This window comes from Apis laboriosa, unplaced genomic scaffold (assembly GCF_014066325.1).
Source record: "Apis laboriosa isolate Shangri-la unplaced genomic scaffold, ASM1406632v1 scaffold4_cov146, whole genome shotgun sequence".
NCBI lineage: Eukaryota > Metazoa > Arthropoda > Insecta > Hymenoptera > Apidae > Apis > Apis laboriosa.
The window spans coordinates 2,705,180-2,724,773 of NW_025223501.1; the positions used below are offsets into that span (position 1 = coordinate 2,705,180).

Consider the following 19,594-nt stretch of genomic DNA (forward strand, 5'->3'; position numbering starts at 1 on the left):
TAATTTTAAGGAATATTAATTTTTGTAAAACAAGTTTACAGGTTTATTTGTGAAATATAAATAATAAGAAATAATTCTTTAATAATTTTATTTTTCCTTTGCAATCCTTATATTACAAAACATACTTTTCCAGACACATTGAAAATATGCTCTATTTACAATCGGATTGTTGCCTAGTTTTGCTTTGTGCTAACCATCATGTTGTCACTGTGTTTCTCAGGTTCTTCGTCTTTACAGGAATAATATTAATATATCTATTCGCATAGGCTCTTGTATGATAATATGATTATGGCAGTACATTTACATTAAACTCTATATCATTATTTTTTTCCTTTTAATCATTTCTGTTATACATTTAATTATCTTTTCATATTTATATTCATATTTATATATATATAATTTTTTGCTCCGAATATTTATATATATTATATATATATATATATATATATAATATATATACATACTCATACAAAAATCTACGTACTTAGAATTATGTGCATCAACTAGGCATACGAAAGGAAAGTTGCTATCATTCCTTTATCGTTATAAGCTTTATCCTTAAATATGTGGCAATCATCATTGGATTGTTGATGATGCGATATGAGATCTAGGGGGAAAAAGATTCGAATGAATCGAACGAGATAAAGAAAACATAAATTTCAATGACTATTGCGTTAAAGCAACGCTTTTGAAATGAATCTCTGTTCGGAGAATTATTTAAAAAAAAAATTTGCCGCGTCACAAAAAACAGCTTGACAGTTTCTTCTTTTTATCGATTATCGCGATATGTACGAATCACAAAAAGCTGACAAAAGCACGCTACTCGATTGGACCCCAGTTTATATCGTCCTTTTTCATAAATTAAATCAATTGTGACGTTTTTCCTGCATTCTTCGATTTTTTTTTTTTTCTAATTAATTATTAATTCTTTTTTCGTCACCTAAAAATTCGCTATGTTAACTAAAACATTACAAATGTCCCTAGTATTGTCTAAAGGTGCTCATCCTTTTTTTTTCGTTTTGTTATTTCCTTTAATATCCGCTATTTTCTTACATTCAGTCTAAATTAGGTTATATTTATATTATTTATAAGGGCTTGGAATTATTATATCCTTAATATAATACGAACTAGCCTTTTTTTTTATTATTATTATTAATGCCAAGCTATGTACAAGTTGCCATTGTTTTTTTTTTCTTACATAACTTGGTTACAACACGTGACCTATACCATTCTAAAACTCGACACACATCTCGATTCACGTTTTCGCTTGCTTGCTAACAATTATATATGATCGAAAGAAATCGGAATTTCTTCTGGCAGTAGATCACATTATTTCCATCGTATTTGACGGAACAAATAAGCGTTGATTATAAATATTTGTAGCGCTATATTCTATAAACTAAGAGCGCCAACTAGAAAATTAAAAAAAAAAAAAAAAAAAAAAAGAAAAAAGAGAAAAAATATAATTTTTAAGAAATTTTCAATAACAATCGCGTAATTTTGTATATTCGCAAAAAAACACGAAGAAAAATACAAATAACTATAATAATTTTTCTACGCTATACTGTCTCCTCTAATTGTTTCGATTTTTATACTTTTATTTAATAAATTTTTATATTTTTTCTTGTGATCTAATTTTACAGACTGTTCTTTCGGTTCATCGTCTTTATAATGAAAAAAAATTGCTGGCTTAGATTTTCATTATTATCTAACATGTTCCTTTAGCTACCTTAATAAACCTAACCATTTTTGTTCATCTTCGCGAGCCTAAGACTAGTATCAAAAAATCCGGTTACACTATTTCTCCTTAGAAAAGTCCATTTTTTTTCGACTGTAATTTTGTATGTTATTAAGAAATCCAGTTTTATTTTTAGAAAAAAGAATGATGTGACTCTTCAGAGCATTTCTAATTGGAAAAACCTAAGTCCTGAAATATGTATCAAAAGTTGCTGTTTATATGTTTCTCCTTTCTTCTTGTTCTTCTTTTCTATATATATATATATATATACCTCTTTCTCTTTCTTTAAAAATTACAGTTGACCTAATTCTGTTATGTCTGACATAACATATTTGTATTCAATCACTTGTTCTAATTCCTCAGATGATTCTATTTATAAAATATGTATTAAGAATCGCAGTTCTTATTTCAAATTTCATAACTTTGAACCTGACATTGAAAAAGGAACTATATTCCTCGACACATTTCCAGTCAGAGAAATCTAGCCACAAAAGTGTCTATTATTCAAGTTTGATTCTAATAATTTAACACGAATCTAATCGTGAAACACGTATCAAGAAGTGCTGTTTCTATGCTTTTTACTCTTCGTTTTGCCAGACTCAAATTCTTCCTCGCTTCTCCGTCGTTTCTCCTTTAGCTGCTTTTCCATAGCAAGCATCGTAATCATTCTTTTATGAGAATCGCCAACGATCCAACCGTGTTGCTCTTGACGATCATCTTCTTCCTCTTCAACTGTAGGGATTATTTCGAGCATTTCCTCTTCGTCACTGGAGCTCGACCAATAATATAACTGATTAGCAGCTGCTCTTTTTCGTCGGCCAATAGCGACTCCAACTCCTTCTTCGACTTTATTCCAAGATTTTGTCGTCTTCAATTCTTCATCGCCAGAATCTCGTTTGCCACTAGAAGACCTACGTTCCTTATCCTTTGATCCTTTCGAATCTGTCCTATTCCTTCTTTCAGAATTCGTATTCTTGTTCTTTTTACCTGTTGTCATTTTTTGATCTAATTTCGAAGTCTTTTTTGGCTTTGTCAAAGACTTAGAGTGCTTTTTTTGCTTCACAGGAGCTTGCTGATTATTTTCATTCTCATGATTGCTCTCTATGGACATAAATTTATTGCAATTGTTCTCTAAATCGCTCAATCCTTCATGATTATTCTTAACATAAAAATCTTCGTCTGTCTTATTTTGCTTTTTTTGTTTTTCCTTAGTTTTTTTCTTTTGTGATAATTCTTGTACTATTATATTTTCCGTTGATTCCGTATTCTCTGATTCCTTAGTACTATTAATATCTGTCTTTGCATCTGCAACACTTTGTGCAAGAGACTCTTTTTTCTTTCCAACTTCTCGCAGAATTTCCTCCTCGATAGCCTTTTGTTCCTTAGCTATCATTTGTTCGTGTTTTTTTTCTATATATCTTTCTTTCCTCTTTTCCTTTGATTCTCTCTTCTGTTTTCGTGGTTTATCATGATCTGATTTATCATTTACTTTTTTATCTTTTGAATTCATTTCTTCATCAGAGCTACTAATCTCTGCCAACAATCCTTGTTTGCCAATAGCACATTTTCTCTGTCTTCTAGTAGGCTGGAAATCCATTAATATTCTTTCTTGTTCTTCTTGCATTTTCTTCAGTTGTTGTTCTTTTCTCTTCTTTGACTCTTGCACTTTTCTACTTAAAAATACATGTAATGGAAGATTTTCAGATTCTTTTTGCGGTTTTTCATTGCTTGATAATTTTTCAGGTAAGACTAGGAGTTCATTGTCAGGTTCTTCCTCCTGTACATCTATAGGAACAGGAGATTTTGCTACTTCTTTATTAGGATTAAATTCATTTTCAGGTTCTGTTGTTACCATTGAGTTCACGTGTTCAATAGACTTACTAGTTTTGTTTACATTATCATATTTTGTTCCTACAGAATTTCCGTTGTCAGCTTGATCTAGAAGATCTAAGGCTTCCTCAAGTGGAATCAATTCATTTTCCTGTATGTAATCTTTCTTAGTATCAGTATTTTCTTCTGATAGGTTTGGACCATTTGATCTGAATTCTTCTGGATCTTTTGATAACTCAGTGAGAGGAGCTGAATCTTCCTCTTCTGAATCAACAACGGAACTGTCTTCTCTATATAGATCATCCATTTCAAAGTTCCTCTCGTATTGATTTTCAGTTTCATCATCGCTATTCCTTTGTTCATCTATATCTTTCCTCTCATCGATAACCAAAGGATGATCTGACATTTCTGATTCAGATTTTTTGTTATCACAATCATGCTTAGAGATATCATTCTTCGAATTTTCATCCCTCCAATTATCAACATGATCTTCGTCTTCGGAAGAGATTTGATATTTATTAATCGATTCCTGACTTTGTTCCACATTTTCTAATTCAGTTATTTTCTTATTGCTCTTTTTCACTCTTCTCTGTTTTCTCGATTCATAGTCCGTTTCCTCGTCTTCAAATTCACTTTCAGATGAAGTGTATAATTCTGCAAAAATATTTTGTTTCCCTTTCGAACATGTTCTTTGACTCTTTGAAATACCTACACCAATATCTTCAGCTTTTATAGCAGTTCTGTATTCATCAGAGCTATCATTTTCGTACCATGCATTCCTAGTCTTTTTTTTAGAATTTTTGTTACGTTTCTTCAATTTCGAATGTTTCAGAGATTGCTCTACAGATCTTTTACCTTTTGATTGCTTTCTTTCTACAAATTCATCCATAGGTCCAGTAATCTGTTGTTGTTGATCCTCACTCTGGAAAGATTTCAAAGCGCCCTTCGTTTTTGGAGCAAACTTTTCCAGTTTCTTGAACTTTTTATCAATCACAGATTCTAATCTGTCATTTAAAGCATCATCAGTTTTTGCATTTTCTAGATTATCTCCGATAGTCTTGGACATTAAGCCAGTCATATCTATTTCTTTGGTTTTCAAACAGTTTATTTCATATCCTGGCTTACTTCTGTAAGACATAACACTACCCAGATTAGTTTCTATTTGACTTTCCTCCTCGTCAAATTCATAAATATCCTTGATCTTATCCGAGACAAATTCTTCTTTCCTCTCAAATCCATCACGACGTTTTTTCCTTTCAACCAGACCTCCGTGTTCATTACGGCGGATCAAAGGAAAATCTTGATGTTTTTTTGTCTTTTTGGCTTTGCGTTGTTTGTGTATATTTATTTCTCGAAGAGCTGCATCTGTTTTTGACTTCTCTTGTTGTTTCCTCTCGTTCATTTCTTTTTTCCTCTCGAAAAGTTCTTTGATAGGATTCCTAGATTTCTTCTGTAAATCTTTGGACATGGTTATAGGGTTTGGTTCAGGAACTGAATCCTTGGTCAAAGAAATCTTCGTAGGTTGAATCACTTCTTTGGAAGCTGGATCCTCAGCTGTGGATGTTGGGGCACGAGCACATGCTAGTTCGGCTAAAACCTTCATTGGCGTGGATCCACTGTGGATAGAATAATTTTGTTTTGAATATTAAATTGAAAATAATTGAAAATTAATAGGGTAGCATGTAATTTACTAAAGATTACATTATTTTTCGATATTTTTTTTTAACTATTCTATCTTTTTTTATCATTATCATTTATGGAAAATTAAAAAAATAAATTAAAAAAATAATTAATTTACAATAAATTCAGTATTTTTTAAATTTTTAAATTCAGTCTCAATAATGTTATGATGACATTTTTGATGTTTTTCTATTTTCTTTACTTCAAATTTTTATTAATTATTTTAATATTCCAATTGGGTATTATATTTATATTTATAAAGTAAGAAAATAGATATATAAAAATTTTAATGGCAGAAATTCTACTTCTAAATCCAATCTGACTTTATTACGTATAAGAATCATATATCAACATAGCCACTACATGGTAATAGATTTACAACCACCTGAAGCATATTTATTCTTCTACGTTTCCTGTTCCAAATCAGGGAATGGCTGCTGAGCCAAGTTGGTAAGAGAAATGCTCTTGCAACAAGAGTTTCCATCGACTTTGAATTATTGTTTAGCCAAATAACGAACATCAGAATATATATTTCCACCTCTGTTATATGAAGATACCTTGTCGTGAGTGGGTGGAATGACGGGATCAGATCGATACATAACGAAGAGGAAATTCAACAAGATACCAACGTCTTGTTATTTACAGATATAATATTATTTTGATATTCATTGAAGACACTTGATGCTTTTTAACATTCCACGAATTAGATTTATGCAGATTGTGTTGAAAGAAAAACATAGAATTTTAAAGTATATTATTTTGAAATATAGGCCATAATATTTTAATTTAAAATTTTATTTTAATTCATTGAGGTAAATTATATTATTTAATTTTAATTTCTAATTTTATGTTTATGAATGAGGATTTTAATATATTTTCTTTGGTATAGCACGTATTATTGAATAATGAAATGAAAATTCAATTATATTCAAATATTCATTGTAATTAAAAGAACTTTGCATTTGCAAAGTATTAATGATTCATTAAATAAAAGACAATTGGAATAACTTCGAAGTAAGCAAGAAGGCAAGGAAATAATCTTTTGATGATAAATGAAAATTAATTTTACAAGAGGAAAATAGTATTGTATAATGAATTTGATGAAAATATTAATATATTAATATGATATATAAGATATATAAGATATATTAACATTAACATTAAAATTAATATTAATATTTTATTCTATCCATTTTCGATAAGAAGAAAAAAAATTTTAACTTTCTTCGATTCTATTATGAATCTCGAGAAATCAATTATAGAATGTTTCGTTTAAAATAATTTTTCAATGAATTTTTCAAAGAATTTTATATACTGCAGTATTTCAAGAGTGCAATCAACAGGTGTGAAAATAAAAAATTTTGATATTCGATATACTGTATGAATTGCAATTTTTTTTTGGAAGAGATAGAACATAGTAAGAGACACTTGATTTGATAACAAACGATTTGTCATCATTTGACATTCTCTGAAATCGCTTTTTTGTATAAAATGATTGTGAGGTTGGCTTAAATTTGTTGTAAAAATTTAATGCCAACAACAATATCAATTAAAAAAATGGAATTGTTGCAACATATTAAATTTAAAAAATTTAAAAAATTTTAACCACCATTATAATGGCAATTTGATTCATTATAACGTATTTCAATTTTCAAAAATATCATTCAATACAATAGAATTTTTTATTTTCTATTAGCATTAAAAATTACTCACTTGTGATCATGTTTTTCATTGCTGTGCCATAAGTTAGATAATGCTTTGTCCAGTAAACCACCTAATGAGGAGTTCATTTTACCCTTGAGCCCTGATGATTCCACATTCATTTTTCTATCGTTGTGCTCCTCTTGCGGGTCTCTACTGTGCAAAGGATTGTAGTCTCCATCCGACAGATTCGAACCAGTCATGTGTCCTTGATCTTGCAGACTAGTAGAATACGAATTTTTCGTGATAGCCAATTCATTCTTCTTAGAAAAGCCTCGTTCACCCCGTATCAACTCGTTATTGCTCTTCTGGCCAAACGTGCTGGCTATCAGATTCTCGCTCTCTCTCATGCGCTGTTGAATTTTGTCTCTGAGCTTGTTGTTGTGCTCGAATGCAACGTCCAGACTGTCTTCGTAGCCCAGATTATCTGCTCTGGCCATGTCAGGACTGGCTGATCTGCTGGAGTGCTCACTCCTTAGATTTCTACTGCCATGCTTTTGGTAATCCCTTTCTCTGGTGCTGTACATCTCTTCGCCCAGTAACTGGAAACGGATCAGATTGAATAGTGAATAACGATTTGATTGGTCGATGGTTTCTCGATGGATACTCTTTTCGTACCCATAATAATAATAATTTTTTGCTTTCTGCAAAGTGCTCATTTGAGAGTAATGCAAATCGAATTGGGACCAACCAAAATCAAAAGTATTTTGGTGATATTATCTAGAACAATGGTCATCTAGAGTAGTAATAAAGATGCTATTTTGGATTGTGAAATGGGCCACTTTACAGCAAGCAGAATGCAAGTATCTACAATAGCTTAAAATAGTTTCACAGGGTGGAAACTGTTGATCAGTAATATTAAATTTTATTTACCTAAGGTAAGAGAGAAGCCTTTTTTAAATGTGATTTTTTTTGGATGAGTAAGAAATTTTATGTTCTTGTGCATATATAATCTATATTATATAAGTGGATTGTGTTAATAATTAGCAGAATCTTTTTTTTTTTTTGTATTAAAGAAAAATTAAAGGTTTATTATTTTGTTTTTCATAAGACAGTATAGTTTTGTAAAAGATGTGAAGCATTTGAGAAGAGAAAATAAAGATTTGCAGAGTGAAAAGAATCATTTAGTAATGCTTGTTATCATTTACTTGCATTTTTTTTTTTTTTTTTTAGACATTAAAAGACAGTTTTTGAAGGAATAGGTTTCATGACTACCATACACACTAAGAAATATCAAAGGAATGAGAGAACTACCTTTTGCATGCATACTGAGAGACATTGTCTGTATAAAGCTGGTTCATAGGTCCTGCAAACATTACCACAATAATGTATAGAATATTTTCTTTCTTGGAATTCTATGTAAGGGTGTAATTCATTTTATTATTGAAACTTTATTTCTGGAATAATTGAATCATTGTTTAATCAAATGTAACGTAAAATATAAGATTAATAGAAAAAAAACTTGATATCCAATATTCAATTGATAGATAGTGTGTATAAATTAATGTATTATTTATTAATTATGTGACTTTGTTTTTCGAATTTAAAGAAAAAAATAATTAGAAAAGTTTGTATTTTTATTCTCTTATTGAAATTATTATTATTATTATATATATATATATATATTTTTTAAGAAACACCCTTACAGATAAAAATTCTATAAGTATCTATAAAAGAAAATGAAAATTGCAGATGTGAATTGAAAGTTGTTTTTTAGCTAGAACATATAACACGTATTATAAGATAGTTAAGCGAAATAGCAAATAATTTGAAAAAAGAAAAAAAGTTTTGCATGCAAAGTGTAGAATTGTTGCGATGTGATACATTAAAAGAGTTTTGCAATTCGAAGAATAAAAATTATATATTTAAATATTAAAAAATATGCTGTTAACTTACCTAGCTATTTCAAATTTGGTTTTGAAATATTTTATTAAATTTTTAAATTAATCTTTTAAATATTTGCTGATTGATAGATACATAATCAACCTCATTTTTGATCAACATTGCTGACAAGAGAAATTTATAAAAAAGAAAAAAAAAATGTGAAAAGAATCATGCAAAGATGTGTAAAAAATGACATATATAATATAAGAAAAGGAAATATAATATTAAAACATTTGTTAATTTATAAAACACATTTTTATAATTTATTTAATATTCTTTGTATCAAAATAAGTTTTTCACCATAAAACAAATATTCTAACAAGGATGCAAAAATTAAATCATTCTCAGATCAAATACTCACCTGATTTACCGATTCCAATAGACTTCCCAAACTGTTCTGACTCTCCACGTCCCTCCATCGATCCTTAGGCCCTCTGAATCCTTGATGCTGATCATCCTTCTTATGATAACCTTCATTGTGATCAAGCTTGATCTTCTTAGCGCCTCTGAGTTCGTTTTCAGTGGTGGCTTTCAATCTGGAGCAACACTCGACAAACAGTTCCTCGTCAAAATTCAATACCTTGCCCTGTCTAGGCTTCGCCACCTCTATCTCCTGTGGAACATCCAAAGCGTTGTCTTCTATGGCGTCGGTGGGTGCTATAGTGACGACCTCGCTCTTGTGGATCGAAGAAGGCGATCTGATCACAATCTTCTCGCTAGAAAACTCGCTTGAACTTCTCTTTCTAGTTGCAACCTGGTTAACGATTAATGTCTCATCTTGTTCTTCGTTTTCACTGTTCGAGCTACTCTCCACGGAACTTCTAGGTGTCCCGCAGACGAAGAAAGGAGATATTCGTCTGTGGGCGATATTCTCATCTTCTTCGTCGTTCATATCAGAGTTTCTAGTGGTTTGAGAGTTTCTGTCCATACTCGGGGATCTATTCCTCACGCTACTGGGCGCCAGACTGCTACAACTACGAGAAGAATCTAGGTCAACTGATAGTCTACCTCCAGCCAGAGGTGGTTCTGCCTCAGGGAAATCCTTGACGAAATTGTCTTCCTTGTCTTCGTCTAAATCCTTGGTATTCTCCAAACTTCTCCTATCATTCGTCAGATCCCTCCAACCTTCTTCTTCACCCTTGCCTTTACTCTTCCTGGAACATGATAATTTCCTTCTTTTGGCCTTCTGATCATCTTCTACAGACTCTTCCAAAGCGACCATTTTGGAGGAATCCTCATCATAGTTGAAGGACCCGTAGCCACTGTCCTTGATCAACAAGTCAGGCTTGCCTTGATTCCTCAATCCATAATTCGGTTCCTTGTATTTCAACGATCTTTGGCTTTTGCCAATCAAATCCAGGTAATCGTCCTCGAAAGTTCTCGAAATTAATTCTTCAGCCCTCTTCTTACTTTGTCTGCATTTGGTAGATGGTAAAGACAAGAAGTAATCTACATCGTGCTTCCTCCTGTTACCGGAGTTGTTCTTCGATTTCGAATGCTTTCTGGAAGAACGATGCTCCATTTGATCTTCTTCTTCCTCCTCCTCCTCTTCCTCCTCCTCCTCCTCCTCCTCCTCCTCCTCCTCTTCTTCTTCCAGTGTCAGACTTGTCTCTTTGCCTCTCTCCGCCGAGGAAGAACTTTTTTTCAACTTTTTCCCAGAACGCTTGCTGGGAGAACTAGAAGGGGTAAACGATGTGTGCCTTTTTTTGTCGCTGGAGGACTCTTTGCTCTTAGCTTCGTTAGAGAATCTAAAACCTGTCCTCGAGAGATCCGAGTCATCCTCCGATTTGGACACCCAATCGTTCAACACTTCCTTCACTTTGTCTGGCTTTTCACCGCTGCCAAACACTCTGCCAAACACGCTTTTCACTATTTTGCTCTTGTTCTGCGACTCGATCTTATCCTCGACCTCGCTCTCGTCGCTTTCGCTATTAAGATCGCTATTTATCTTACTCCTTACGCAACATCTCCTCCCTCTCGATCCCTTCTGATTGTTCGAATATTTGCGACTCCTTGGCGCCTTTTTGCTCGAATTTTCACGATCGATGCCCGATTTCCGACTCGTCACTTTCCCTTCGTACACCTCTTTATCGTTTTCCATCGACGAATTCCCTTCGTTTTCCGATTCCGACGAACTTCTCGAATCCTTATCGGAATCTTTCAACGTTCTTTCAGCTTCCTCGTCCGACGCGATCCCCAGGAACTCGTCGTTATTCGTCGACCTCTTTTTACCATCTTTTCGATTCTCGCTCAACTCGTCCAATGAATTATCATCGATATCACGTTCGTTCGTTTCACCAGTGTCAATATCCCCGACTTGCGATCCCTCTTTCGATCTCGTTTCAGAATGTTGCGGAATGTTTACGCGGAGAGATCCCCGTCTCTTGTACATTTCTAATCTCCCTTCTCTTTCCAACAAGACTTGCGACAACGGTTTGTCGGCGAGGCTGGACGAAGACGAAGCCTCGTCGTAGTCGTCCACGGAACGGAAAGATTCGATTCGATCGTCCTCCCTCGTCGACTTCTTCTTCCCTTCGGAAGTACTTTCTTCACCCAGTGATTCAGGTTTAGATGATTCGATTTTCGCCGCAATTCTATCAGGTTCGTATTTATCGTCGTTCTTTAATGCGTTATCTTCATCCGATTTCGACGAGGATGTCCAACACCTGAACCTTTCATCGGTGTCGAAAGTTTTCGAAGATTCGATCGGGTTTTTGTCACTTGAGATATCGTCGAATTTATTTTGATTAATTTTAGATTTGGCAGAGGTTTTAGATTTAGACTCCGTTTTCGACCCGTTTTCCGCCTCCTGCGCGTGTTTCCTGGGTCTACCTTTCTTCGATCTCCCGTGTCGTGGCGTTCTCTCGGGTTCGTTCTGTTCGTCGTCTCTTAGGAACGATTCACGATTCATCGTTGTGCTTTCTTCCTCGAAACCGTTGCCGTCCAGTTCAGGATTATTCCCCAAATTCTTCTTTCCATCGTCCATCGTCTTGAAACTTTTGGACAAGCCAGGGCTCGAGTTTTGATCAAATTCACCGCCAACTTCGGTTTTCGAATTATCGGATTCGTTGTTCGGCTCAATCTCCAACGCGTTATTTTCATAATTTTTCTTCGAATTGCTATTAACAACGTCGTCGAGATCGGTATCAAACGTGTTCAAGTAATTCAACTTGAAGCTGTTGCTGCTCTCAGAATCGATTTCTTTGCAAGCTTCTATACTTCGTTTATTTATGGTCAACTTTAAACTTACACGCTCGCACGGCTGATCCTTTTCGTCTCTATCGTCTAACCTAACATTTGAAAAATTCTCAGTCTTATCGTTGGTATCTAATTTATAATTTATACTCGTATATACAACATTCGCCATTTCACTCGCCATTTCTCTGTTCATTGGTGGGTCCCCTGTTCCCACATCCTCCTGCCTCTCTTCCAATTTTCGAGCGCAATCCAAACACCGTTCCTGAAAATCATCGTTCTTTTCCATCCTTGAAACACTTCCTCCTGCTAATTCCATATTGTTCCCAACAGGATTCTTGAGCGGATCCTCCAATATATTTGCAACGTCGGATGACTCTGTCGCGTCAAAATGCGAAGAATTTACAATTTTGATGGACATGCTTGCATCTAGTACGCGCGCCAACGATGAATTTTCCTTAGGGTTCTCCGATACAGGCCTATCCAAAATGATTTGCCCCTCGATTGGACTCCTTTCCCTCGCCTTCTCCTTCCTCTTTTCGTACTTCCTCTTCTTGCCAATTTCCTCCACGTTTTTGGCTTCCATTTTTATAGGGGTTGACGTGGATTCAGGGCTGATTTGATCCATGATAACGTACTCGTCGTGGCTCATGTTCTCGGTGATCTTACAGATTTCCTCGTCCAAAAGTTCGTCTTCGAGTATGCGTTGATGATGGGGTTGAGAGGTGGTCAAGGAATCCTGTTCCAAGGGATCGGCGAAGCAGATTGAATTCGTATGATCCAATTCCATCCGGTCATCAACGATGGAATTTGCACCGTGAACCACCACTTTTTCAGCATCGTCCTCCTTCGAAGAAACATTTACCGATGATTCGTCGGTCACGCTTCTATTTTCATCGCTCGAAGTATCATTGTGACCAGTGTGTGCGCAAGGATCGTCTGCATTTTCGCTTCCATTCTCCGCGGAGAACGTTTTATCCTTTTTCGACTTTTGCGATAAATGAGACTGAGACTGGTTGTGCTTCTTCAGAGAGCTCTTCCTCGTGAAACTAGTTGTGCAAACATTGCAGAAGAACTTGGCAGCCTCCTTCGTCAGCTTCTTCCTCTTCTCCACGATCAGTATCTCACCCGTCTTCTTGTGGACAACCACGTAATTACCAGCCCCTCTCTTCTTCGGCGTCTGGAAATCATCCTCCGTCCTGCTGTTCACCAACCTCTCGTCCTCCATTTTCTCCCCATCCTCCTTCGCCTCCTCCTCTTCTTCGTCCCCCTCCTCCTCCCCTTCCTCCTCCCCCTCCTCCTCCTCCTCCTCCTCCCCGTCTTCTTCATCCTCAACGATCAACCTATCAGAGTCCTCCATCGCGTTCCCTTCCTTCGCAGGAACCTCGTCTCCCGATTTTTCGCCTTCCGCCATTTCGTTCGAACGCTCGATTCCCTCCATCGATGATTTATCCCCCGCTCTATCCTCGCGTTTAGATCCAGACTCTAACGATTCTCGATCGCCTTCTTCATCATCCTTCTTCCTCTCGTCTCGCCTCACGCAATCCTGTATATCCATTGGAATGTCGAAATCGTCCATCAAGTAGAATTCCGCGAAGAACGATATATTCTTCTTGGCCCTCCTCTTCAAACTCTGCCTCCTGTCCGTGTTCCTTTCCGATTCCGAGTCGGTGATAGAGGTGTCGGTCTGCACTTCTTCCGAACGCAACTCCTTCCTCTTCTTCGAGAAACGTTTCCTTCTCAAATAACTGAAATCGCTCGTACAAGACGCCTCTGACAAATTTTCCGCGCTCCCGGCTTGCACGGAATTCGATCGCACCTCCTGGCCGGACAAGTCCTCCGTGGATAGTTGCTTCCTCTTCGACGACCTAGTTTTACCTGTCTGAATCGGGTCAACGGGCGTCCAGTTCGATTTCTCTGGATCGGATTGTTCCGAGACCGAGGCGAGTTTTCCATCTTCCGGGGATCCTGATTCTTCCTCCTTCTCCATCTTGCTTACCTCTGCTTGGCACTCCACGCCACTCGTTTCGACTTCCGGCTGGGAATTACTCTGATTATCCGGCTGGCCCTCGTCAACGGCCGATCTTCTTTTGTACGTTCTCTTCTTCGTGTGTTGCAACATCTCCGTCACCTCTGGAACCTTGAACGTTTCTAGACTCGGCCCTGGAGTCACACGTAGATCTGTAGCGATCCGTAGATCGTTGTTGCCGGAATTCTTGCTGCTCCGATCCTCGCCCTCCTCAAAGCTCACCAACGCTCTGTTCGTTCTCAAAGATCTTCTAGGAAGTTGGTTTACCGATTCGAACGATTTCGAATCTTTTGTACTCTCTTGGGATTTGTCAATCGTCAAACATTTCTTTTTCCTACCACGCTTCTTTGGCACTTTGACAACCGGCACGTCGGTTTCTTCGCAGACCGATCGATTTTGTACAACTTTGCCCTCTTCACCCGTCCCATCTCTATCTCGATTCGTTATTATTGGCGCTTCCAATGAGGTGTTTGAGAACGTTGTCGTTTCGATATTTGGAACTTCGTTTCTCGTGATCTCAAGATTTTTAGACGGCTCTTCCGAAGGCACTTCGGGATTTTCTTCAACGGTTGGTGCAGGGGTCTCGGGGGTTTCAGTTCCCTGTTCGCTTCTCTCCTCGTCTCGAGATTGAATCGTAGATTTCGTTCTGAAAGACCTTCTCCTCGATCCTCTGGTCGCGTTCTCCGACGATACTTCCTCTGCGGGAGGATCAATTGATTCCAATTCTGTTTTTCCATCGATAAATTCATTCGTTTTTCCTTCCTCATGAGGAGGTTTCTTGGAAGATCTTCTCGTTGACAATTCGACTTTCGAGTACAGATCCAACGTTTCCACGTGCGATTTCTTCTCCTCATTTCTCGTCACAACACTGGCAACGGATTCTTCTTCATTTGTGGCTACGTGTTCTTCTAAATCGTCTTCGGAATTCTTATTATTTTCACAAAAATTTTCCAGTATATCCTTTTTGTCCATCGAATCCGTTGTTTCGGATGCGTCAGTTTCCTTCGCGTAACATTCTATTCTATTTTCGTTAATTTCAGTAGATAAGTCGTTTTTAATGTTTTCTTTGGTAGAAGGCACTTGCTTTGATTTCTCAATTGATCTCGCCACGTCATTGGTCAAATGCAAATTCTCGGAAATTAAATTCTCCTCTGTATTATTACCTGCCGACTCAACGGACTTTCTTTTGTTCTTCTTTGCCGATTTCCTCTCCAATCCCCTCTTTTTCGACCTCCTTTTCATCCTTGTCTCTTCGCCCACCTCTTCGTTCATCGATTCTTCTCCCGGCCTCGACAAATTCTCCACGGAAGAACTTTCCACTTCTTGCAGAGAATCCAAACCAACGTTCTCGGCAACGGATAATCGAATTTCACTTTCATCAGAATGTACGACGATTTCATTATGGCGTGTCACTTTCTCGCCCGAACATGTCTCGTTTCTCGTGTCTTGTTTCTCTTCTCGCAATTTCGTTTCTATCCGTTTATCAGCAATTTCTTCTTTCTTGCAAGCATTCGTAAATCCATCTTCTACGTCACAAACGTTGGTCTCTAATTTTTTAACGCGTTCCTCCTCCATCGAGTTTGCCCTCCCTTTCAGTTCAGTTTCATCAACACCAGAATCATCGTTTTCACACAAATTCTTATCACAAGTATCGGGTGTTAAAATATTCTCATTAGTCGATTCTTTGATAATTTCTCGTTGCTTGTTGTTATCTCGAACTTGAATCTCCTGTGTTTTACTTTTAACTTTCGGTTCAGCTGAATTGTCGATACCGACCTCTGTGAAAGCAGGCCCTACTTCCTCCAATATGCTGGTGAGTTCGTCAGCAGCGGTGTCCAATAGAGAGCCAACCTCACCCTCGAGCAAAGCATCTTTCTGTTTGGCTATCTTCGAAACTATTCTCTCTAAGAACGACCCTTTACCCTTCTGCTTCCTCCTCGACAAATCCAAAATGATATCGTTGGTTGGGGACATTGGTTGTTCCCCAGTCGCATCTTTGGTGAACGATTCCACTTTTCGATTGTTCTCCATTGATTTAAGTTCCAAGTTCGAATCCTTGATGGAAGTTTCTGGAACCTCGGGATCCCGCTTCAAATTTTCCGCGGCAACCTTCTGAACGGGAGACGTACTCTCGATCAATTGATCGAAATTATTCATCGACTCTTGAACGGTGTTTCTCGATGATTTAACATTTCTATCCAAATTTTGCGACTTGATCGAGGTTTCATCGCTGGATTGTTGAACGTTGTTTTGAAAAGATTCCACGTTAGATTCCACGTTGTCCACGGTTGTTTGCGCGTTTAAAACATTTTGTTGAGCCTCTGCCGGGATGTTCATTCCTTCTGTAAGAATGCCAATTACGTTGTTCAAAGATCTTTTCGAAACTCTCTCTTTCTTGACCCCCCACGATTTCCTGGGCCTGCCAACTTTCAACTTTTGAACGGGTGCAGGCTTTTCCAACGCGTTCTCCTTACCACTGTCCATGGAGTTGCTCGTTTCCAATTGTAAATTTAAATTCTCATTCACCTTGATTGCCTCACCGTTCCCTGAAAAATTACTAATTTCTTTCGATTCCTCCCTCTCGCAACAGTTGGACAACGCTTTCTCGTTCCCTTCTTCCTTGCTCCTCGCTACCTTAATCTCCCCGCTCGCGACATCCTTTTTGCAATCAGTGTTTACCTCGTTCTGCTCCACCGAATTAACTTTATCGATAACCTCGGCCGAATCACTCTTGCCAGTTTCCACCACCACCGCCACCACGTTCTTTGACGCCTCGATGCTCTTTTTATCGATCATTTCCAGATTGCTCACGGATTTAATTCTACCTCGCCTTTTTCCAAAACTGTTCCTCTTCGTCGACCCGCCGACGTCCACGAGCTCGTGATTTTGGACTTCACCCTCGGAGGAATTCAACAACGAGCCCCTAGTTTGCCTCTTGTCCACCGTTTCGAGCTCCGACTTGTTTTGACAGTCGGACATTTGACAGGATGATTTACCCTCGTTCGACAGACTGCTGCTCCTTCGCCCCCTGACCGCCGTTCTCGCCTCGTTCACCGCCCCCTCCCTCATCCCGTTACAACCGTCCTCCAACGCTTTCTCATCCTTAGACCCAATAATCCTCTCCTTCTTCTCCGTTTTCCTCAACGACTTCCTCCTGGCGTCCAACTTCTCCTTCTTCGTGGAAGCGTCCGAGACGGATCCCGAATCAAGTTGGGCCCCTTCCAAATCCAAATCCCTGCGAAATTTACCTCTCTCCTGCTCGAATTTGAATTTTACGGGCTGTCTGAGGCAACGTTTCGAGGTGGCGATCCTCGACGTCAACGCCAACTTCGTCAACAGGTCCTCCTTACTGTCCGACCCTATCAACTTCTTCACCTCGAAAGGGACGCTCTGAATCTTTAACGGGCTGTCATCCACCACGACCAACGCTCTCTCCAATTTCGTCTTGCTGCCTCTCGTTTCCAATTTCCCCTCCTCCTTCCTCTGTTTCGCTTCCCTCCTCGCCTCTTCCCCACTCTTCTTCTCACCTCTCCTCTCCTCCTGTAGTATTATCCTTGCCGGGGCGCTTCTCCTCTTCAATTTCTCCTTAACTCTCCCTTCCTCCCTCGAAACGTCCAAATTTCTCGCGCTCTCCCCCCTCGCCCTCCTCCCCTTTACCGATTTTTCATCCCTCTCCGATTCTTCCACCTCGCGCTCCCTGCCTCTCCCTTCAATCTCCATTCTCTCGCCTTCCGCCTCCGAGCTTCTCCCTCCGCCCAAGTTCCTGCCGACAATCGCACCCTTGCCACGCGGCAGGCTTACTTTCTCCTGGCCTGAGGTGGCTGTGGCCGGGGACAGGATCGGTAGATCCACGTTGGCCGACGCCTCCGAGTACTCCTCCAAGTTGGACGAGTTGGAGGACGCTTGGAGGACGGCGGGCTCCAACGTGGGCATCTTGTCGCTGTCGGAGGAGAGCCTCGTGATCCTCTTCGGCGCCGCCACCTGTTGCTCGTTGCCATCCTTGCCGCTCTTGAACATCTCCCTCAATTTCGACCTCGTGACGGACGACTCCTGCTGCCCCCCTCCTCCCCCTGCCTCGCCGTTCCTCAGCTTCGCCGTCAACCGGCCGGAAACGGGACACCTCATCTCACCGGGTGGTTTGTGAACGGGGGACAGGAACTCCTTGTTGGGATTCCTCGCGAATTTCCCATCCTGGGTCCTCAGCTGGGACTTGGCTTTGATGGAGGCGTTCAACGAAGCAACAGGATCCACCGGCCGTTTCCTTTTAGGCGTGGTCTGAACGGATGAAGACGAGGAGGAGGAGGAGGAGGAGGAGGAGGAGGAGGAGGAAGAGGAGGAGGAGGAAGAGGAAGGTTTTCCTTTAATAGATGGGCTAGGAGATTTCGACTTCTCGCCTGGATCAACCTCTGTGTCGGCCAACTCCGAGATCTCGTTCTCCAGCCCCCCAGGGAGGGGAGAGAATTTGGTTTTCGAGGAGGAGGTCGGTTTCGCGGCCTCGAAACCCGGCTCTCCCTTCGTTTCCGAGGTGAGATTCCTCGAGGAGGCGGCTCTGGACGACGATTTGGACGCCTTGAAGGCGTTGCCAGTCCTCTTAGCTTGATCCAAAGCGCTCAGTTTCGCCCTCACGTTCCTTCTCTTGCCCAACACCCTCGGCCCCCTCGCCACTTTATTACCTCTGCCGCCCCTCGTCTCGTCCGGAACAATAACGTTGGTGCACGCATCCAACGCGATGGGATCCCTCTCTTTGGTTTCTTTTCTATCGACGGTGACCCCTCCTCCCTCCCCCCCGACATCCTCCAACTTGTCGCCCGACCTCCTCTCGTCGCGAGGCGTGTAATTTCTCACCACGCTCTCGATGACGGCCGATATGTTGTCGATCCGGCAACGATTCCGTTGGATCGACTTGGCGTTCTTCAGCAGCTTGTTCCTCAGGACGGCCTTGTTCCGGGACATACGGGAAGCGGTTGAATTATCGCCGACCATTCGCGGCCTCGTTCTCCCGGTTTGCGCCTGTACAGACAGGTAAAACCTTCGTGGTACTGTGTTTGAGTGTGTGTGTATACATGTGTGCGTTCTTTGGCTGAGGAAGTTTTTGGTGGAAACTAGAGAGTTATCTAGAGGTGTTAATTATAGGTGAATCTCTCTGGTGACTTTGGTGACTATTTAGTCTTATATAAGAAATACAATTTGTGTGTAATTTTATAAGAGAGAAGATTTTGATCTTTTTTTTTGTGTATATACATGTGTGCGTTCTTTGGCTGAGGAAATTTGACTGTAGAATTTTTTGGTAGAAACTAGAGAGTTACCTAGAGGTGACTCTAATTTGTAATTTTATAAGAGAGAAGATTTTTTTATATGTATATATGTGTACGTTTTTTGGCTGAGGAAGTTTTTGGTGGAAACTAGAGAGTTATCTAGAGGTGTTAATTATAGGTGAACCTCTCTGGTCATTCTAGTGACTATTTAGTCTTATATAAAAAATATAATTTGTAATTTTATAAGAAAGAAGATTTTGATTTTTTTTTTGTGTGTATACA

The 19,594-nt window shown here is 39.0% G+C and overlaps 1 protein-coding gene across 2 annotated transcripts in view; it reads right to left on the reverse strand.

Moving 5' to 3' along the window:
* Positions 1–74: 74 nt before the first annotated feature.
* Positions 75–19,594, reverse strand: part of LOC122717058 — a 77,086-nt gene continuing 57,566 nt past the window's right edge. For both annotated transcript variants that reach the window (XM_043940752.1, XM_043940751.1), the window contains exons 7-9: positions 9,195–19,067; positions 6,962–7,491; positions 75–5,184 (exon numbers count right to left, since the gene is read on the reverse strand). In XM_043940752.1, coding sequence (XP_043796687.1) covers positions 2,292–5,184; positions 6,962–7,491; positions 9,195–19,067 — 13,296 coding nt within the window. In that variant the 3' untranslated portion in view covers positions 75–2,291. The remainder of the gene's footprint in view (positions 5,185–6,961; positions 7,492–9,194; positions 19,068–19,594) is intronic.